At 35.5% G+C, this 21,160-nt stretch overlaps 4 protein-coding genes across 11 annotated transcripts; 2 read left to right on the top strand and 2 right to left on the bottom strand.

Moving 5' to 3' along the window:
* Window positions 1–114: 114 nt before the first annotated feature.
* Window positions 115–3,523, bottom strand: LOC143212081 (coiled-coil domain-containing protein 102A). Its single transcript, XM_076430405.1, has 7 exons — window positions 2,418–3,523; window positions 1,431–2,158; window positions 1,131–1,356; window positions 848–1,057; window positions 520–764; window positions 328–407; window positions 115–256 (listed from the first exon to the last, which is right to left on the bottom strand). Exons 1-7 carry the CDS (start codon window positions 2,526–2,528, stop codon window positions 234–236), a joined length of 1,623 nt encoding a protein of 540 aa, XP_076286520.1. The 5' UTR covers window positions 2,529–3,523; the 3' UTR covers window positions 115–233.
* A 125-nt stretch (window positions 3,524–3,648) lies between these two features.
* On the bottom strand, window positions 3,649–9,274 carry LOC143212079 (putative RNA polymerase II subunit B1 CTD phosphatase RPAP2). Of its 5 annotated transcripts, none has more exons than XR_013009601.1 (6): window positions 9,042–9,273; window positions 7,784–8,977; window positions 7,557–7,717; window positions 7,326–7,473; window positions 7,087–7,241; window positions 3,649–6,904 (listed from the first exon to the last, which is right to left on the bottom strand). XR_013009601.1 is itself a non-coding variant. In XM_076430395.1 (6 exons), the coding sequence occupies exons 1-6, from the start codon at window positions 9,126–9,128 to the stop codon at window positions 6,897–6,899; spliced, it is 1,776 nt and encodes a 591-aa protein (XP_076286510.1). In that variant the 5' UTR covers window positions 9,129–9,272; the 3' UTR covers window positions 3,649–6,896. The 5 variants fall into 5 exon arrangements, 4 of the variants coding, with proteins under 4 accessions (XP_076286510.1, XP_076286511.1, XP_076286512.1 ...); XM_076430395.1 differs by having other exon boundaries at window positions 7,303–7,473; window positions 9,042–9,272; XM_076430396.1 differs by having other exon boundaries at window positions 3,649–7,241; window positions 7,303–7,473; window positions 7,784–8,971; window positions 9,042–9,274.
* Nelf-b (negative elongation factor B) lies at window positions 3,674–7,085 on the top strand. The gene is made up of 8 exons (XM_076430392.1): window positions 3,674–3,858; window positions 3,989–4,743; window positions 4,914–5,081; window positions 5,314–5,439; window positions 5,525–5,794; window positions 5,863–6,147; window positions 6,302–6,502; window positions 6,593–7,085. The coding sequence occupies exons 2-8, from the start codon at window positions 4,123–4,125 to the stop codon at window positions 6,749–6,751; spliced, it is 1,830 nt and encodes a 609-aa protein (XP_076286507.1). The 5' UTR covers window positions 3,674–3,858; window positions 3,989–4,122; the 3' UTR covers window positions 6,752–7,085.
* A 1,192-nt stretch (window positions 9,275–10,466) lies between the features above and the next one.
* On the top strand, window positions 10,467–21,098 carry Not1 (CCR4-NOT transcription complex subunit 1). 4 transcript variants are annotated; one of them, XM_076430383.1, is made up of 20 exons: window positions 10,472–10,979; window positions 11,547–11,759; window positions 11,911–12,345; window positions 12,433–12,729; window positions 12,831–13,774; window positions 13,854–14,007; window positions 14,100–14,408; window positions 14,934–15,101; window positions 15,192–15,515; window positions 15,589–15,702; window positions 15,789–16,037; window positions 16,122–16,409; window positions 16,495–16,737; window positions 16,823–17,236; window positions 17,768–18,049; window positions 18,126–18,337; window positions 18,655–18,861; window positions 18,948–19,074; window positions 19,164–20,692; window positions 20,787–21,098. In XM_076430383.1, exons 1-20 carry the CDS (start codon window positions 10,878–10,880, stop codon window positions 20,863–20,865), a joined length of 6,690 nt encoding a protein of 2,229 aa, XP_076286498.1. In that variant the 5' UTR covers window positions 10,472–10,877; the 3' UTR covers window positions 20,866–21,098. The 4 variants fall into 4 exon arrangements, with proteins under 4 accessions (XP_076286496.1, XP_076286498.1, XP_076286495.1 ...); XM_076430381.1 differs by having other exon boundaries at window positions 10,467–10,979; window positions 14,100–15,101; window positions 18,948–19,068; XM_076430380.1 differs by having other exon boundaries at window positions 10,473–10,979; window positions 14,100–15,101.
* The last annotated feature ends 62 nt before the right edge of the window (window positions 21,099–21,160 follow it).

Here is a 21,160-nt window from a genome sequence, read left to right as displayed (position 1 = left end):
TACTGAAATAGGCAGTGATTGTTTGTTATTTAAGCTCACCTGTCGAATAAATTAAATGATAGCTTATGCTATTAATATTCATTTAGTTAGCTAATTAAAAAGTGCTTAGTACTTAATTAGATACGATGACTGGTATACGTTTCAAAGAATTTCGAAAAAAGCACTTCTCATTTTATCAACTTCGTATTTGTAACTCAGATCAAATGTAGTGTTATTATTGTAATAAGTGAATACTAGGCTTGTGGAGATCCATACCCTGAAACAGCATTCAGAAAATATTGCTCTGAGTTTTTCAGTTTTTACATATATTAAAATGTTAAGACATACCATCTATTAATTTGCCATCATTTGTTGCACATAATTTCTCCTCAGCATTCTCTTCTAGATCTACCGTGTAGGAATCAGTACTAATAACAAAGTAAATATTAGTAGATATTTCATAATCTATTTTATATAATATTTCGAAAGAATCTTTTTACATAACATTACTAAAAGGATAATAAATATTTTTATTATTACCTGTTACGGAAATGTTCCAATTGTACATTAGCAGATTCTAATTGCTCTAATAGATCTTCGTTTGCACGTTGCAATTTACGAACACTACTAGCCGCAGCATCTACTTCATCCTGAGCTGTAGCTAATTCCTTCTTCAATTCTTCCACTCTTGCTCTGACTCGTTTCACTTCCGCTTCATACTGTTCTGATCTTCTCATTGCGTGTAAAAGTTCAGTTGTTTTTTCTTCCAAAGATTTTTTTAATATCTAAGAATTTTGTTCATTCAATCAATAAATATTGTGATAGTCGATTAGTTTGAGAAACTACGATCCTATTTGTAAATACAAACCGTATTTCTAACTAAAAGTTCTTGTTGTAACTGTCTTGTATCGCTATCAGATGTAGAAACTGGACGTGACCGTCGAGATTCTATTCTTTCTTGTAAATCATGTAATTCACTACGAAGTTGTTTATTTTCTCGTTCCAATGAAATTTTTTCTGTTTCTAAACGTTCCCGTTTTCCCCATTCTGCAGCATTTTCGACTTGTAGCTTCTCTAACTAAAATTTCATATTAGCAATCAATAAACAATTATCAATAATCAAAATAGTTTCTTTATATTTTAAAACCTACTTCAGTTCTAAGTTCAGACAAACGACGATTCATACTATCCCTATTCGAAGAATCGTCAATTAAATTAGCTTGCATGTCACAAAGTTCAATGTGAAACCGATCTTTTAACTCGAGCAGATCTCTCATAGCTTTAGCTTTACTTTCTTCTAAATCATCACATTGTTTACGTAGTTGTATTATTTCTGCCTTCAATTTTTCCATACCACGATGCAAAGAATTTTTTTCCCTAATAAGCATGTCAAACAAAATTACAGTATAATTTAAAAACATAAACAAAATCATGTCATTGCAAGAACTTACTCTCTCTCTGTAGAAATGGTCTTTGTTGCTTCATCTAGTTTATACTGAAGCATCAGTATTTTTTGCACAGATTCATCATTTTGTGAAGAAGTTTGAACCTTCTCTACATTAATGTCTAGCGAACTAGAATCTGCAACTAATCTTGCAATATCTTTACCCAATGAATTTATAGAACCTTCTTTATATAATTCTACAGCATGCTTTGGTACTGCTCCTTGCAATACATATTCTTCGATGTCTCTATCCGGTAAAATGCTATGACTTGCTAGGCATATATTAGATTCTTCTAATGAAGTTTTACATGTAAGTAAATCCTTTTGCGAATTAACACTTTCACTCTGTTCCACATTATTGTAAAACTTTAAAAGTTCCTCTATACCTAACGTGCTCCGTAATTGTGGATCCGATTCTAAAACTGTAAAAATTTGTTGGTCAAATTGTCCTGCATGTTTCAACAATATCATATGTATCTTTTCCATTTCTTTTTTAAGCTGTTCGTTTTGTAACTCGAGTTCTTGACACTCGTGTTTGTAACTATTCGCATCTTTTACAACGATTTCTAATTTTGCTCTAAGCATTTTCGCTTCCTCCCTTGCCATATTTCTTTCATTGCGTACTTTACTCCACTTCTCGCGCCAATTCGCAGTACAATCAGACCACCACCTCATTGTTTTCTCCATTTGAGCCGTTCGTGCTCGTGCTTCTTCAAGTTCTCTTTGAAGTAAAGCCTAAAACGATTACTCTAGTGAACAAATTAAGATGAGATCAAATTCTCATACACATTCTTGGATCGGGGTAAATCGAAATGAATACAAATTATCTTTGGTTGGTTGTGTGTGGTTGGTAGTGTTAAAAATATGAAAAGAAAGGTAAAAAGGTATCTCTCTTTACACTGTTGTATGTACGAAGTATAGTGTATTCTATACGGATGAACAGAAACAGACTTCAAAAGTTAAATGTCAGAAGCAAAGAATAGTAAACAATCACCTCTTTGGTTTCCCATTCACTGTCCACATAACGTGGAGAGGATGGTAAACTAACATCATGTTCTCTCATATATCGTCGGGAAGACGTTCCACTGGCTGTTGACTGTGCCATTGTCAATGAAAATGTAACCTGCGATGCTATTTTTTAATGAAAAAGCTCTGTCGAATACGTTTTATTATGGTCTGTATTTGTTTATTCGCTTCACGAATTTATCGTAAATTCGAATGCAATGTCTTATTTACACTTTTGTTTGCAACATATTCAAAATAATTGCAATTAAGACACAGTTTCCGTATAATTTTAATCTTCATACATCGCATATATTCATCTGATGCTGTATTCGTATTATCTGTACATATATATGTATATATTGTATACACACATCTACTTAGAAGCAGTTATACACCGTATCCACATAGAGCCGTTCCTAAGTTCCTACACGTATAAGGTTACTTTGCAAAGAGAAAAGGACAACGTATATACACGCCTTATTTCTATTCATAATTTGCTTTTTACTGTAACACCTATGAACCGAGCATGAAGTAATACTTTTCAAAAATATGTATTATTACATGAAGAAATTAATTGTGTTTTTCAACAGATATAAACTGTAAACTGTAAACTATTCACATTCTGTCGGACGTGTATTATATTTTTTACGCTTGAGTATGAAGAAATTTCGTTACTTTTGGCTTTTGGACAACATAAAGTATTTAGAATAGAATCATGTGCAGTGTTACGCGTGAACGGATCAAAACAAAATAGAAATACTATTTCATAAATGTCATTTTAAAATGAAAATATTTGAGAATACACTTATTGTTACGAAATAAATTACAATTTTCGTACAACCAACATAAGGTTCGCGAAACACATTTAGTAAATTGAAAAAATAACAATTCAAGATCAGAATTGATTGGAATTGATCAGAATCAATCAGAATCAGCGATGCCAAAAAAAGTCCCTACTGCAAGGACTATGTGACGTCATCAGACGTCATTTATATCAATTTATATATGTACAGTGTTCCGTCTGTTATGCGACGCACGATTTTTCACCTATTTATATATTTATACTTGCAGCTATCTAACAAAAAAAAGTTTACAATAAGAGTTACAGGTAGATATCAGTAAAAAAATTTTGAAAACAGTTTGTTTTCATGGCGAAATCGTGGTCACTTTGGGTTTTACAAATAGGAATATGTACATTGTACATATTTTTTTTTAGATATGATATATTTTGTCATTTCTCCCCTCTACTACTTCCTACAACCTGCGGATTTTTCCGCGCATGCGCGTCCAGCGCAGTAACGTACCTATATTGTGGACATTTGTGGACAAAGTAGTAGAGCACTATCAAGCACTATTGTCTATTATTAGTGGGAAACAGTGGGAAAATACTGGAAGAGTCCAGAACGAGACAAGTGTGCTACGAATTTCTGGTAAGTTGTTATTAATATTTGATTGACATACACATGTTATATATTCATTATTCAAAAACAAATTTTACGAAATGATGAGGGGTGGCCAAGGTATCCCATTTTATTCATACTTTTACTTTACTGATGCTAGATTCGCAACACATGCACCACAAAACCCGTCCAGTATTGTCCAGTATCTCATGGTATCTCATCACCACTCATCACTACTCTGCGTCTGCGTCACGTTACTCGTGAGCGGCCATTTTTCACCTGCATTTGGCAGCTATGATCAAAATGAATACTGTCAAAAATAACAGTGAAAGCGGGAATGGTTTGGAGGATCTTGGAATAGCTGGACAAGTTTTCTTAAGAGATGCATTGACAAGCTGCACAGACCCACTAAAAGCAATAGAAGAATTTCAGTTAGAAAATGGTATTTTATTACCATCATTGCGGCCCATGTTACCTTTACTTGATCTTCATGGTGTGAGAAGATTGGATTTTCACGCATCGGTTCTTGAAGAATTAAGGGAAAAACTCGTAAAAAGGATCAATGAAATAGGAACAGAAAGGACAGATCAGAAAGGTTCGTCGGGAGATAGAAGACTAAAAGATCTGTTATCTAAAAGTTTTGCGGCTGTAAGAGTTGCGGCGCTGAGGCCTGTTGTTATGTGTATTTTAAGGAATACACCGCACATAGAAGATAAATATTTACGGGTGCTTGTTAGAGAAAAGGAATTATACAATGACGCAGATACAGAAGTTAAACGACAAATTTGGAAAGACAATCAAAGTCTGTTTGGAGATGAGGTCTCCCCGTTGTTCAGTAGATATATTATTGAAAAGGAACAAATTTTATTTGATCATAGAAATTTAAATAGCCTTTTCTTCACACCTTCTCCCAAGGTACATTATAAATGACACTGTTCAATGCATGTTTCGATTTTTAACTTGCGTATATACTTACCACTAATAAAGTAAGAAGTTCAAGAAAAAGTTAAAATTTGGTGAAAAATATAATCAGTTAATATACAGAAACATTCATTGTTATAAAACTCTATGGTTTGTTTAACTAGGTGAGGAGACAAGGTGAAGTTGTACAAAAATTGGCTCATATGATCGGACATAGTGTAAAACTGTATGACATGGTATTACAGTTTTTGAGGACATTATTTTTACGTACTAAGAATATACACTATTGTACCTTAAGGGCAGAATTATTAATGGCTCTACATGATTTAGAGGTCAGTATGTTATTGTTATGCAGGGTATTCGCTAGCTAGTGTTTTCCTTGCAAATAATAAATATTAGAAAATAATGGAAGAGGAAAAAGTAATACTGCTTTCTGCAAGTAATGCTATACATTTTGTGTATCATATAAAAACGTGTGTTAAGACGAATGTTCCTTGCAGAAAACAGTATTATATTAGATTATATTGTGTAAGATAAATCTAATATTATTGTATAACTGTTTAGGTCCAAGACATTATATCTGTTGACCCATGTCATAAATTTACTTGGTGCCTGGATGCATGTATCAGAGAAAAGAATGTTGACGTTAAAAGGTCCCGTGAATTACAAGGATTTCTGGATAGCATTAAGGTATTAAGCAGACTGTTCTTATTCGGCAATGTTATTGTACTTCTTGAGATAGAAAACTGAAACGATGTGTAGCTTCTTTTTCTAGAGAGGACAAGAACAAGTGTTAGGTGACTTAAGTATGACATTGTGCGATCCTTATGCCGTAAACTTCCTTGCTAGCAGTGCTATTAAAATTGCACTTCATCTAATAAATGGTGAAGCATTGCCTCGAGAAAATGCAGTTCTTGTTTTACTGCTAAGAATGCTTGCATTGGGTTTGTCCGCCTGGCAAATGATTGATTCGCAAGACTTCAAGGAACCAAAGTTGGATAGTCAAGTTGTTACAAAGTTCCTACCAGCACTTATGTCATTAATGGTAAAATAATGTTTTATATATTTTAGATGTATGTTGCACAATGAACTATCATATAATTCACTTTTCAGGTAGATGATCAAATAAGACAATTAAATTGTAAACTTCCGCCCGATGAGAGGGAAAGCGCAATCGCCATAATAGAACATTCTGGTCCACCTCCTGATGCTTGTCAAGCATACGCACAACTTTCGGGAGTTGCTGCTGTTTTATCTATGTATTATGCATTGCATGTTGGAGGAGGTGGTGGTGTTGGAAGAGGAAGGGGTGATGCTAGAGGATTAATGAGGGTTTTAGCTACTTTACCAAATTGTCAAGCACAACGCGCATTTGAAGATCCATTTTTACATACATTGGTACAATAAAATTTATAAACATACTTTATTGACTACTAGAGGTGTGCGAAAACCTGAATAAAATTCTCGACCCGATATCGTCGGATTCTCGCACACCTTTATTTATTACAATTGTATCATGTATGATGGTAAAATGTTTCATATCGTTTCACAGGTGTCATTGTTGATATTAAACATGGCTGATGAATTTTCAAACGAATCGTTCTGTACAGTTATATTCGATGAATTTTTCCTAGCTGGTCTTGGCAGAGATAATGTTACACGTCATTTACTAAAATTGCTTTGGTATATTCATCCAAAATTACCACCAACTCGGTTACACACACTGATGAAAGCACTTCAACCAACTAGTCAGGTATTCTTCGTAATTTTTTAGGAAGAAGAATATAAAGATAATATTATATGTTATATATATACTCTCATTGTATTGTTTCTGTTGTTTAAGCATAATGAAGCTGTGCATAGTCTTTATGAAGCTTTACGTGAAAAAATTGGAAGTCGCTCGACAGAGGATCAATTAGCAACAACTCCACAAATGGACACATTAGGACTTGATTGCCCACCTTCTCCTCTCACTGGTGTCCCCACACCGTCTTCATTGTAAAAACCGTCGAAATCAAAGTTTAATACATGGAACATGGACGAACATGGTTTAGTAATTTGACTTGCAAACAATTATGTATTCGACTCTGTACATGTTTTATCACACGAAAATTACGAAGTCAAACAGTAATACAGATTTTGTATTTTCATACGACTGTAAAGAATAACATAAAAATGTATATTTTCTATTTTCATTTGAATTTCATTATTCGATGAATATAAAAACAGTTATATTATACAATAATACTGCTCAAAAGCTCCTAATATAAGTGTTACATACGATAGAGTAAAAACTATGTAAATAATTTAAAATAAATTAAAAGTTTTAAATATCACCTGTATCAACTACTTTTGCAACATTGGTTAGATCCATTATTAATCTGTCTAAATAGTTTGAATCCAATTTATAAGACATTAATATCATTGAAATGTACATCGATGCCTGTCTGGTTAACAGTAATTTTTTTAATTGTGGATCTATCATGCTCAACCTGAAAATATATTTAATAATGAATAATATTTCATGTATAATAACCTATTGAAAATACGTACATTTTAATAATGATAAGACCCACAAGTGTCCATTCAGTAGCCTTGAAAATAATATTTTTAGCTGTTAATGAAAAAGTGTTAACTAATGCTTTTATTAAAACATTCTTTTCGTTATTGTACATATATTGTGATACTCTACTATAAGCTAATGCTCGTAACAGATCTGGCAGTCTGTAAAGAAAAGAAAAGACAATTAAATATAACATAAATGTAACAATTTAATATAATATAGGAAACCATAAAGATTGGTTTACATTCTATTAAGTTTATCCAAAAAAATTCGTCGTCGAAGAGCTTTAGGGGCATGTGCATCTGTTAATGGTAACACGGTAGAAGAATCATTATACTGTTCTGTAGTTTCTGTAGTTCGTTCAGGCATTTCTATAACAGTATTTCCTTTATAGAATGCTTTCACCTAAAAATGATACTTTTATGTATATTCAGAAATATACATCGTGTTAATTTACATTAAATAACTTACTTTTAATTCCATTTTCTTTCCTTCTTCCTGAAGAATAGCCAAATGTGGCATAGGTTTCAGAGCATTTTTCATTAAATCTGTATCATCTTTTTCATCTTCAAATTGCAATTTACTTAATTTTTTACACAAACGTTGGTACCTGTCATGTTGAAGTACATTCTCTAATAATTTGTTTTTAATTTCTTCATCTCCTGATAATAAGGAAATTGTATCTTCGTTGACCCACTCTTTTATGTTCTCTTCAATGTTGATCGTTAAATTGTAAAACTCGTTTAGTTGTTTTCCTTTAGTACGATCTTTATGTTTGTGCTTCCTAGATTTATTCTTTTCTGCGTTTTGTACATCTTTTGTATTGCTAATAACTGTATTTTCTTTAACAACAGTTGTGTTACATGTTTTTGTATTTAATGTATTTAGTAACTCATTCTGAACTTCAGTATTATCCTTACTCCAATTTTTATCATTATTCTGTGGTTCTTTTCTATCTTGAAGTTTTATATCATCTAATGCAATATCATTTTGCAAAATAGGTTCTTGTGCAGTTGTATCATTTACACACTGTTCAGTATCATTAGTTGCATGTTTTGAACTAGTTAATTTATCTTTTGTATGGTCACAAGTTTCAATGGAATTCATCAAAGGTTGATCTTCAATTAAATCTGAAGTTTTATTGTCCCTATTTATTTCTGTGGTGTTGATATTTTGGTCATTACTATTTATTATATCACATTGATTATCTGCTTGAGCTACTGAATTCTTCCCATTTTGAGTTTTTGTAATTTTGGTCTCTTCTGAATTTTTACATGTCTCATTATGGTTTATAAGATCATTTGTACTATTAGGGTTTATTATTGGAGCAGTATCCATTAAATGAACTTCATCTCCAGGCGTACTTCTTTGTAACGCATCTTTAGCTGGTAAAACTTTAAATTTTGGTATCTCTTCTTTATCTCTTAACCAAAGGGGACTTGTTAGCATTTGTTCCAAAAGATAATTACAAGCACCGTAACAGCGGGAACTACAAAAATTTTTACGTCGTGTCACATCATAAACTTTATTTTGTTTTGTAGAAATGTGGTATTTTTGGTTAATAACCACTACTAATGGATTCGAACATAGTACATAGCCGCATAACTTGATAACAGCTCTTTCTTCAATTACATCCTCCATATGACACTTGTTCATATACTGTAACTAGAAAAGTATATAGTAATGTAAATCTTTAATGTTACGAATATATTTCATGTTGATCACTTACATTATCTAAAAGCCATTCAACATCAATATTAGGTTCTAAAAGCTGTTCAACCAGCTTTGCCAGACGGAGGGTAATCTTTGCATTCATGACGGCGTAGGGTATTGTTATGACCGGACTGGACCGGACTTGTCAGCAGCACATTGCACGATTTGCACGGCACAGTCTCACACAGTCTGTGACAGTCTGACAGTCGCCAAAATTAAGACTTGTCCCCCAGTCCCCCACTCAACCCTTCCCCTCCTACGACGCTGTTCCCCCACACTACCGCCAAGACCCGGTCACGTGATGCGTTCTGTCTCTGTCGTGCATGGGTTACAATGTCACGTGACTAATCTAGTACTGGCAGAAAGAGGGTAATTTTCTCCCCTCAACTCGTGTCAATTTCCCTGATCTGGCAACATTGCCAGGTGGGCTTATATCTTGTACTCCCCTCAAAATGCTTCTCCTTCTACTATTAGCAGTGGTGAGATATTGTGCAAGATTTCTCGCGCATGCGCGTCCAAAACAGGAACGTATCTATATTATGATGATGAGCGGTGCCCTGGGGCAGTTATATTGGCGGGAAAATACCAATATTTTACGGGGTGTTCAAGATACCCCATTTTATCGAGAATTTCACTTTACTGAGGCTAAAATCGCCGCGCATGCGCGAGAAATCTTTCACAATATCTCACCACTGACACTGACTATTATGCATTATGTAGGTCTGACATAGTCTTTGATGTAGGTCTTTTCATTATGAAAATCCAGTGAGCTTTAGCTGCGAAGACAATTTGTAACTACAGATCATTAGCCAATCAGGGAGAAATTAAATTGTTTCCGCTCTCTCCAACGTCTTCTTGTTTCATCCGTGTCATCAAAGGAATACTGAATCTTTTTTTGTTCCGACTGTAAATAGCAACTAAATATCAGCGAGCTACCAAAGAATAAGAACGAAGACAAAATGATCTCGTCAATGTCGTATTTTTGTCTCAATCATCCTATGACGCAGCCAATAATACTCTTCTTTATCTTTGATCATATAGCGTCACCGAGTGAACAACAAATGGGAAATAATGTCCACTTCTTCATAACGTCGCGTTTCTGTCCCTCGAATCATGCAATGCTAACGAGAGACAATTACATATTTAGAATATGATTGTATATACATTTATACACTATCAAATATTTTAATTAATTTTCATTTTCTATACTCATTTAGTGCTAACACTAAAAAGTGTATAAACTTTAACTAATTTTTACCATTGCAAAAACAATGTACATATTCTAGTAATTTTTTTATATTTCTCCCATTACTGCAGCAATGTTGAGATTTGTCAACCTGTCAGCAGAAAATCCAAGCAAATCTAATTTTACTCTTTATCGTATACGGTTTCTAATATCATCGAAATCGAGTCGAACTATGATATGTGATTGAACTTATGGAAAAATACATACTAATTGCGATAGAACCAATAATAGAAAATATGAAAATTTCAAAGATAAAGTTTTAGTACGAACATTTAACGCACTCTAGTGGCGGTTCTAGAAACACTGAACCGGCTGTCTTGTAGAAGTAGAGGTCTACCGAAGTAGATGGAAAAGAGACCAGTAGAGTGTGACTGATTGTATGGTGTGATCTTGGAGTGGTGTTACGTTTTCAGTATTATCTTGTTGTGCTCGCCATGACGTTGGTTTGAAATTGTATTCCAAAATATTAATCCCGATGTTGGTCGCAGGACTGTGCCAATGTAGTTTTTATGCTTTTAACGAGGAGAGACTCCGGGGAGGCAATTCGTGGATACCGAAGAAAGCTTCAAACACGTTTGAAGCTTTCGAGGTCGTATTCATGGAACTATGAACCTGGACTCGTTGTCTTTTACTTTGTCACAAATCAGTTATTTGGTTGCGAATTTAAATAAGAAAAATTTTCGGGACAGCTGCCAAGAAATATCAGATGTAAGTAGACAAAAAACCTGTTGTACTACTGCATCTCTTATGCCCACCCCTTCCACTTTCTGTTCATCACACGCCGTCCTCGAAACAGCGCAATATGCTTCGTGAACATTATTGCCGATTTCATATGAGCCCGTCCATTAAGAAAAACTTTCCCATTACGAAAATTAACCGCGAATTTATGCCGAAGCTTTCACGCTTATTTCATTATTATTGGTAACTTACAATTAGTACTTACGCGGTATGAAATACACCTTGAACTTAGCCTCTTTCCGTGATTTGTATCCGTTCCAACGTATTATTTCGAACGATGAAGCTCTTTTTACATCTTTTAATGTACACATATCAATCATTAAGCACGATGGTCTAGTTATTTGGCCAACAAATAAATGTTTATGTACTTATTTTGCCCTTAGTTATTTTTGTATGTTCTGCAATCTTCTTTTTTCATACTTCTATTGTTGAAAATCTAGTTATATGACAGAGCTCGTGTTCTATACATTTACTTTTATATAGATATTTACTATAATAATAGTTTAACCTATTTTAAAACTGATTGTTGTATTGTAGTTGGTGCTGTGGAAGGGTCTGGAGGCAGACAGACACTTGCTGCGCTCTTTACTCTCGTGCATAGATTTTTCAACAGGAGAACCGCCAGAATCAAGTGCGAAAGATTATTTTCAAGTGCAACTTCTGAAGCAAGAGTGTACTAATCTTCTTAGCAAACCTTCTTTTATTTCTAATCTGTGCTTTGCTATAGATCATCCATTTCACCAGCAAAAGGTTTTTTTTTATTTTACTTCTTATATTTAGGTTAAGGTCATCATTACAAGTGTTCATATATATCTATCTATATGTATATATAAACAGTCCTTTTATTTCTAATATTCTGTATAATAAAAAACATTCATTTTAACTAACTTCATTCTTACAGACTTTGAACCCATCGCCAAAGTTTTTTTTACGTTTGAAAAAGGTACTTGGCTTAACTCTGGTACAAGAAGTTGCATTTGCGATCGCATTGCTGCATTCTGAGAATTCTGAAATTTGTGCATTAGCCCTAGAGCACGTGCAGAAACAGCTGCCCGAATTGATTAAAAATTATATCAACTCTGAGACGAACAATAAGCATCACGAGGAAGGATTACACGATTCGTTACCTGAAGTTCTTCACCTTATATTATCACAAGCATTATACACAGCCAATCAATTTGGCCTTTCATCAGAAGCAAAAGAAAAATTTCTCAAGAATTTAAGGCGCGATTTTCCCCGTGAGCTGGTACCAGTGGTGCTAGCACCACTCTTGTATCCAGACAACGGGGAAACTCCGCAAGCCAAAATTGAATTAAACATGGCTGTCAATCAAATGGTAAAACTAATAATGTTTGTCGTTTCGTAACTCTTATATCGGATCGAACATTAAATTTTAAACTATTTTATAATGTATGCTTTTCAGGATGGGAATTCTCTGGTAGAATTGATTATGGAATTAGGATATGGATTTACTAACAGTGTCGAAGAATGTAGATCAGCCTTAGCTGGCCTAGGTGCTCGAGAAATATCTCCAGCATGTGCTGCAAGAGTTCTAGGTCATATGGCACGGACTTGCAGTAATCTTGACGATGCTGGAGGTTTACAATCGTATTGGGGTAACTCGGGAGCAGCACAAGACGCTAATAAAGAAAAGTCTGCGGATAATGCTGCTCCTACTACTTGGAATGTTGAAGTGTTTATTCAAGCTTTGAAAGAAATTGTAAGCACAATTAAGTAATTCTCTATGGCTAAAATATTAACAATTAAGAATTTTAATCGTATGCAGCATCAATGTTTACAAAGATAATTATATATTTTCAGCAATCTACACTGTCTTGGAATGATGTGATAGTTAAGTTGGACCATGCTGAATTTATTATTAAAGACAGACAAGGATTGAATTTACTAATCACCGGCTTAAGATTGGGATTGCAACATCAGGGATACCTACCTGATATGTTTCCTGTAGAACTATTTTATCGTCATTGGGATAACGTAGAAGGACAATTTTCTTTGGTACAACAAATCCTGAAGTGTCCAGACATATTTTGTTTTGCTGATTACCCATATCACTCTGTAACCGTGGATGTGTTGAAAGCAGCGCCAGAAAGTGATAGTAAAGAAGCACAAACATGGAGATCCTTGAATGTTGTTGAATTACTTTTACACATGGCAGAAAGAGGGCTATATGTATCTGTTCAAGAAATATTTAAGTGGCCCATTCAACACTGCCCCGATGTTCTTGTATTGGCGTTATTACAAATTAATGCACCTATTACCATATTGAGACAAGAATTGCTTAGTACGCTGATGCCTATTTTTCTCGGAAATCATCCGAATTCTGCTGTTATTTTGCATCACGCGTGGCACGGAAATGCTGTTAAAATTAAATCTATTATCATGCATGCCATGGCGGAATGGTATATACGCGGAGATCACGATCAAACTCGGCTGTCCCGCATCCTGGACGTTGCTCAAGATCTTAAAGCGTTGAGTCACTTACTCACCGCTCAGTCGTATCCGTTTGTTATTGACCTGGCTTGTTTAGCTTCGAGAAGGGAATACTTAAAATTAGAGAAATGGCTGACAGACAAAATCAGAGAACAGGGTGAAGTTTTCGTTACCGCTTGTGTAAAGTTTTTACAAAGGCGGTGCCCACAGGTGATGGGACCTGGCATAAAAGAAGATCTCACAGTTCCAAAAGCAAGTCAACTTCCTCAGGAAACATTGACAACCATGCTTGCTTGTTTGCAAGTGTGTGCTGGGTATGTTCTTTTTACGTAGTCCTGAAAAATGTATTAAATGTTTGAAAACAATCGTTCAATTCTCAAATTAATATTACAGGGGTGTTTCTCAAGAGTGTTCAGAGGCAATAATGACCATGGTACAAAACTGTAATCTCATGTTGAGTAAGAGTACAATGAGTAGACCTCCACCACCAGGAGTTTTAAGACATCGGACATTAGAATCTTTCAATCCGGCTACATTAGGAGGACCGGTAGTTATATTAACTTTATCGAGTTGCATATACATATAGATCTGATTTATATGCTATCGCATACTAAAATATGCTTTATTAATTTTTCATAGCTATTTTCTTCTAAGCAAGTAGACCCACTTGGAAATTTAAGTTCAAGTCTTGCATCTATGAATTTGGGATCTAGTCTTGGTCCTCCGAGCAGTTCTGCATTCAATTTACCTGGTGCTCTTGGACCTTTAGTGTCTGCACCTGGCTCTCCTTCGCGTCTCATGGGACCTTCTCCAAGTTCGTTTCCAATCCTGCCAGTATCGTCTCAATTACATTCAGGACCAGTTGGAACACAAGGGCCATCTGTCCTTCCTGGCAGTACAACAATTGGAAGTTTGGGTCGCCTCGGGCCACCAACAGGCATTGAAAAGGCAAGAATACCCGAAACATCGAACTTATTTCCTGACATGGCACAAAATGTTTCGAAAGAAATTGAGGACGAAGCGAATAGCTATTTCCAACGTATATACAATCATCCGCCACATCCTACTTTATCAATTGACGAAGTTCTAGACATGTTGAAAAAATTTCAAGATTCTGGTAGTAAAAGAGAAAGGGAAGTGTTCAATTGTATGCTACGAAACTTGTTCGAGGAATACCGCTTTTTTCCTCAATATCCTGATAAGGAATTACAAATCACAGCACAATTATTTGGTGGAATCATTGAAAGAGGATTAGTTAATAGCTATATGACGCTTGGATTGGCTCTGAGATTTGTATTGGATGCTCTTCGGAAACCAGAAGGCAGCAAGATGTATTATTTTGGCATAACTGCTCTGGATCGTTTTAAGAGCCGTTTAAAAGATTACCAAACATATTGTGAGCACGTCAGGACAATTCAGCATTTCAGTGAGTTCCCACAACATTTAATTGAGTACATAGAATATGGATTACAGGGGCAGGAGCCTCCCACGAGACCTCAAGGTCCGGTTCTCCCAAAAACCTTAGCAGCTATATTAGCACCTGTTACTACACCATATAAAACTATTACAACAACAACAATAACAACCAGTACTACCCAAACAAAATCATCCACAACGCCGACTGCATCCCTTTCAGCTAGAGTAAGTAAAATACAAATTCTATATAAATTAGTAGTGCAATAACGCATATCTTTTTTCACTGAAGTTTATAAACTATTTGTTTGTTTTTAGCCTTCCATTGCAAATGCAACGAATATCGATACATTATTGGTGGCCACAGATAAAGAAGAAAAAATAACAACGCCACCCGAGGCTTTACAAGATAAAACAGCGTTCATTTTCAACAACCTTAGCCAATTGAATATGCAGCAGAAATGTGACGAAATTCGAGAAATTGTCACGGAAGAATATTGGCCTTGGATGGCTCAGTATCTAGTAATGAAACGAGCTAGTGTAGAATTTGGATTTCATCCTTTATATTCCAATTTTTTGGAATGTCTAAAATTACCTGAGGTGTATAAACTGGTTACTAGAGAAACGTTTAGAAACATAAAGGTACGTGAGAAATCTTACTGCTGGTGCATAAATTTTCAATTAATTCTAGAACACTTCTTAAATTTGATTGTAGGTTTTATTGCGAAGCGATAAAGGAATAGCAAATTTTTCTGATCGAACACTTTTAAAAAATTTAGGTCATTGGTTAGGGATGTTGACTCTCGGCAGGAATAAGCCTATTTTGCAGGTATTGTATACAATTTGTATAACTTTGTATATGTTAATCTATAATGACTAAAACTGTAAATATAACTTTCTTTTTTATTCCATTAGATTGATATAGACGTAAAAGGTTTACTTGTTGAAGCATATCATAAAGGCAATCAAGAACTCCTTTACGTAGTTCCATTTGTTGCTAAAGTACTTGAAAATTGTGCAAGGAGTCGTGTTTTTCGTCCACCTAACCCTTGGACAATGGCAATAATGAATGTACTGGCAGAGCTGCATCAAGAACCTGATTTGAAATTAAATTTGAAATTTGAAATTGAAGTGCTTTGCAAGAGTTTAAACATTACCATTGTCGTAAGAATCATTAGTAATACAATTTCTTACAATCGCGTTCATATTTTATTATAATAATACTGATCGATACATGTTAATTTGCAGCAATTAAAACCCGCACTTTATTTGAAAGATCCAGAAAAGTTACGAAATTTAGAGTCACAATTATCACATCCAAACAAAAAATCTGAAGCAAATAACAATCCACCGCAAACGCAAGGTCCTATCGAAGAATTAGTCGGTCCAACTACAACTGGAACAATTGTTCCGCAAGCTCCTCCTGTGAATACAACACCATCTTTACCTACTGATCCACCAGAGCCACGGTTTAATTATATGGATATATCTGTGAACATTGCTAATATTGCTCAGCATATTACCATCAATAATCAGGTATCGAACATTCATTGTATAATTTCTCGCGCGTGTGTGTGTGTGTGTGTTAATATCTATCTGCTCTAATTTATTCATTTTTCAGTTACCATTGTTCCAAACACATCCGCATTTAAAGCAATTTGTTCGTCCAGCTGTTGATAGAGCAATTCAAGAATGGATTGTTCCTGTTGTTGATCGCTCAATTAAAATAGCTCTAACTACTAGTGAACAAATTGTAAGAAAAGACTTTGCATTAGATCCAGACGAAGTTCGAATGAGAACAGCGGCTAGACACATGGTCCGTAATTTAACTGCTGGGATGGCTATGATTACTTGCCGTGATCAGGTAAAACTTACGACAAATTTTCATAAATGTTTTTCCAGTTTTCCCTTTTCATTCGCCATTACCATGTATATCTGCTTTTTCTTAGGTTTTAGCATCAATTAGTACAAACTTAAAACAAGCTTTTCTTACCCCAATGATGGGTACATCACCACCGAAAGAACTTGCAGAACAAGCAGCGAACGTAATAGCTGCTGACAATATGGAGCTTGCCTGTGCATTTGTACAAAAAACCGCCATTGAAAAGGCCATTCCAGAAATGGATAAGCGTTTGCTGAACGAAATTGAATTGCGAAAAATTGCGCGCCAAGAGGGAAGACGATACTGTGATCCATTAGCCAAGTACCAAGCTGAAAGAATGCCTGAGCAAATCAGGTTGAAAGTAGGAGGAGTTACCCCTCAGCAAATGGCTGTGTATGAAGAATTCGCGAGAAATATCCCCGGATTTTTGCCACTTTCCGAACGTGATACTCAAGCTCTATTGATGCCAAAACCTGTTACCGTAAGTATTGTATTATATGTAGACAGCGGATTTTATGCATTCATGACAAAAATGAGTAGGTGTAATTTAAAATAGTATACACAGTACATAGAAGAATTTAACCCCTTGCCCTACGATTTATTTTACGGTTTCAGTGACACGAACTTTCTTGTAGATCGTAATTTCCTAAAAAAGGAGACAATTAATATCTATGCCTATATGTTCTGCAATAGCTGTACATTTAACAAAACCAAAAAAGAATTTTAGTTCGGTTTAAATGAAATTAATAACATACGTATTTATGTATTAGACTGTGTTTCGAATTTTGATGACGAATCTGACACGATATTGTAGGGCAAGGGGTTAAGAATACTATTATATTATTTTCAACCAACTAAACATATTAAGAAAGAAAATATATTTCTATTTTACTCTAGTTTGTTGCAATTCAGATAGAACATTTTTATTTTGCATAAAGATCCGCTGTCTAATTATATGTATATGAAACTGTTCACTTTTATATTACTATGTCACGTATGTATACATTCACAGAGCACTTCTATTTTAAAGGAACCTGCTGTAACTGCATTTGCTGCTAATCCTGCAGTTGCGGTAGCAACAGCACAACAGGTAGCTGCATATGCAGCAGCAGTAAGTAACGATGAGGTGGGAGCAATGTTAGAAAAACTTGCAGCTGATGTTGAAGTATTACTCGCTGCAATGGGTCCAGCTGCACCTCCTCCGCAGCACGCTGCTCTTCATAGTCTACTAGAATCTATTATTTTAACACGAAGATCGAGGGACGCAGGCGCTGCTATGACATTACTCAAGAAGGTAATAAGTACATTATATTATTTCACACTGAAATAAATAATTTTCAGTTCACTATACTTACATTATACTATTTCAGGCTGTGGAAGGATTGTTGGATGGTCCCACAAGCGGTGTGACAGATTCCGAATTTATACTGCGATATAGAGAGCTCCACTTACGCATTTTAAAGTGTCTTCAAGATCCACGTGCTTATGGCATGCAGTGGACAAACAAACATGTTACTCGTTGTTTGACAGAATGCAGGGAAGAATTTCGATATAATTTCGAAGCTGTCGATTATCTCATAAGGTACACATTATTTACAATAGAACATTTTTTAACACGATAATCACGGAGCCAATTTTGTCTCCTCTCTATTCCATTTCACTTTTTAAGTTTAAAGTTATCTTGCTTACCTCAATTTTCTTCATCTAGTTTCAATCAAATCTATTAAGACAGTGTAAACATATTTTATAATATTATATGAATTGTCTACTATACATTATTTTGTAAATTCGATACCATTGGTCTTCAGGGACTAACAAAGCGTTTAACGTTTAATAACAACATTTTTAAAAACATTTAGATACAACAACAAAACATGAATTTTTTCGTATTGTTTGCAGATCTCATCTAATTAGTCTTCCACAGTACGATTTGGCTTTAGCTCAAGCTATGGATTCTGGGAATACCATGGCGACAATTTTCGCAATGCAGTTGGTGCAACTTTATTTAATTGATGAAAGACAAACTACACACGTTACCGAATCCGACTTGTTTCATACAATTGAAATACTGGCTAGAATGGCCCATCACAGAGCACCACCGGAAGGGTTATTATCTAACAATATATAATATTTCAATTCGCATAAAAATTCATTGACAATGAGATGAAATAAAACTCTTATTTTTTTTATAGTATTTCACTATTCCGACTGACCAGTTTAATCGAATCGTTGCGCGTTAATCACGATCCAGGTGTATTAGCAGACAGAGCACCAGCTGGACCGACAGCACACATACATTCTGGAATCCTGCAGGTGAGAGTAAGTAAATCCCGCCATTCTTAAGTTTTTTAAAATTGTATGTATTTATGTATGTACTTACAATTTATGATATTTATTTTTCTTTACAGGCGCGCGATTTTGATGATCCGCCAGGATTAATGGAAAAGACAGAATATCTGCTTCGCGAATGGGTATCAATGCATCATAACCCGACGCACGCGCGTGATCCCACGAAAGCTTTCGGAATGTTTGTTCATCAAATGAACATGCACGGCATTTTGAAAACCGACGACCTCATAACAAGATTTTTCAAACTCAGCACACAGATGTGCGTTGATTTGTGTTATCGTGCTCTGGCCGAGACTAACGCAGCTCCATCCGTCGTTCGTGCAAAGTGTTTCCATTCATTGGACGCTTTTGTCCGTTTAGTCGCTCTTCTGGTGAAGCATTCTGGCGATAGTACAAATACTCATACGAAGATCAATCTCTTAAATAAGGTTCTGGGAATTGTTGCTGGTGTGTTGCTGCAGGATCACGAAATACGCGGAACTGATTTTCAACAGCTGCCCTATCACAGAATCTTCATTATGCTCTTCTTAGAGTTGTGTGCTCCCGAACCAGTATTGGAAGCAGTAAATTACCAAGTACTAACTGCTTTCTGTCATACTCTGCATATACTTAGACCGGCCAAAGCTTCTGGATTCTGTTACGCTTGGCTCGAGTTAGTCTCGCACAGAGTTTTCATTGGGCGTATGCTCGCAATTACACCGCAACAAAAATGTTGGGGAATGTACGCTCAGCTTCTGATCGATTTGTTCAAATACTTGGCGCCTTTCCTTCGAAATGCCGAGCTTGCAAAACCTGTCACTCTGTTGTACAATGGGACTCTTCGAGTGATACTGGTATTGCTACACGATTTTCCAGAGTTTCTTTGCGACTATCATTACGGATTTTGTGATGTAATTCCTCCCAACTGTATACAAATGAGGAATCTGATTTTAAGTGCTTTTCCAAGAAATATGCGCTTACCTGATCCGTTCACGCCAAACCTGAAGGTGGATATGCTACCAGAGATAGCTCACGCCCCACGAGTACTGACCAACTTTGCGTCCATGATACAACCGCTCAGTTTCAAGAAGGAGCTAGACTCATATTTAAAGGCACGCGCCCCGGTCACCTTCCTTTCTGAGCTGCGCAGCAATCTACAAGTATCTCAAGAAGCTGGTGTTCGTTATAATAGTCAATTAATGAACGCCCTAGTACTTTACGTTGGTACACAAGCTATAGCTTTCATCCGTAGCAAAGGGCATACTCCGCTTATGTCTACTATCGCACATTCTGCACATATGGATATATTCCAAAACTTGGCAGTCGATCTTGATACGGAAGGACGTTATTTGTTCTTAAACGCGATCGCGAATCAGCTACGGTATCCCAACAGTCATACACATTATTTCAGTTGCACACTTTTGTACTTGTTTGCCGAAGCTAACACCGAAGCGATACAAGAACAAACCACAAGAGTCCTCCTGGAGAGACTTATTGTGAACAGACCTCATCCATGGGGCCTGCTTATCACCTTCATTGAACTTATCAAGAATCGAACATACAAATTCTGGACACACGAGTTTGTTCACTGCGCACCAGAAATGGAGAAGTAAGTGATATAGTGTACTTTCCCCAATGATTTGGTATTTGATGTTTCACTGTTCATCATATTTTGTGACTATTTCAAATTCTCATTGTTTCAGATTGTTCGATTCGGTTGCTAAATCGTGTATGGTTCAACAACTACAACCCACTCCGGAACCGGAGATCCCAAAGTCATAGGACGCTTTATTTTTCATTGTCGATTTGTGTACAGTAAAATGAAGGACCGTAATTAATAAGAATCGCGTGTAAAAAGTTGTTAATGTACGAATAGATGTACTATACTTTGGGTTTAACTTTTGGTGGATAGATACTGAATAATCGTATATTAAGTGTATCGATTCAACTAGAATAAGTGAGACTACTATTATGTTAATATTTTAATAAAAATATTGTTGCATCGATCGAAAAAAGCAACGAACATTCAACCTCACAAAACGTGTCTTTCGAACAATGTACTTGAAACAGTATGTTA

Source organism: Lasioglossum baleicum, chromosome 9 (genome assembly GCF_051020765.1).
Source record: "Lasioglossum baleicum chromosome 9, iyLasBale1, whole genome shotgun sequence".
Lineage (NCBI taxonomy): Eukaryota > Metazoa > Arthropoda > Insecta > Hymenoptera > Halictidae > Lasioglossum > Lasioglossum baleicum.
The sequence above is the reverse complement of the archived record's forward strand: the minus strand, read 5'-3'. Positions and strand labels throughout refer to the sequence as shown.

Coding starts and splice junctions, on each gene's coding strand:
- Not1 (XM_076430380.1), top strand. CDS start 10,878: ATGAACCTGGACTCGTTGTCTTTTACTTTGTCACAAATCAGTTATTTG. Junction 13,775..13,853: donor TGTTTGCAAGTGTGTGCTGG/GTATGTTCTTTT, acceptor TTAATATTACAG/GGGTGTTTCTCAAGAGTGTT. Junction 15,102..15,191: donor CTGCATCCCTTTCAGCTAGA/GTAAGTAAAATA, acceptor GTTTGTTTTTAG/CCTTCCATTGCAAATGCAAC.
- LOC143212081 (XM_076430405.1), bottom strand. CDS start 2,528: ATGGCACAGTCAACAGCCAGTGGAACGTCTTCCCGACGATATATGAGA. Junction 1,058..1,130: donor TGTCTGAACTTAGAACTGAA/GTAGGTTTTAAA, acceptor ATGAAATTTTAG/TTAGAGAAGCTACAAGTCGA. Junction 408..519: donor TTGGAACATTTCCGTAACAG/GTAATAATAAAA, acceptor CTTTGTTATTAG/TACTGATTCCTACACGGTAG.
- LOC143212079 (XM_076430394.1), bottom strand. CDS start 9,128: ATGAATGCAAAGATTACCCTCCGTCTGGCAAAGCTGGTTGAACAGCTT. Junction 8,978..9,041: donor TTGAATGGCTTTTAGATAAT/GTAAGTGATCAA, acceptor ATACTTTTCTAG/TTACAGTATATGAACAAGTG. Junction 7,718..7,783: donor GAAAGAAAATGGAATTAAAA/GTAAGTTATTTA, acceptor TATCATTTTTAG/GTGAAAGCATTCTATAAAGG.
- Nelf-b (XM_076430392.1), top strand. CDS start 4,123: ATGATCAAAATGAATACTGTCAAAAATAACAGTGAAAGCGGGAATGGT. Junction 4,744..4,913: donor TCTTCACACCTTCTCCCAAG/GTACATTATAAA, acceptor TTGTTTAACTAG/GTGAGGAGACAAGGTGAAGT. Junction 6,503..6,592: donor CACTTCAACCAACTAGTCAG/GTATTCTTCGTA, acceptor CTGTTGTTTAAG/CATAATGAAGCTGTGCATAG.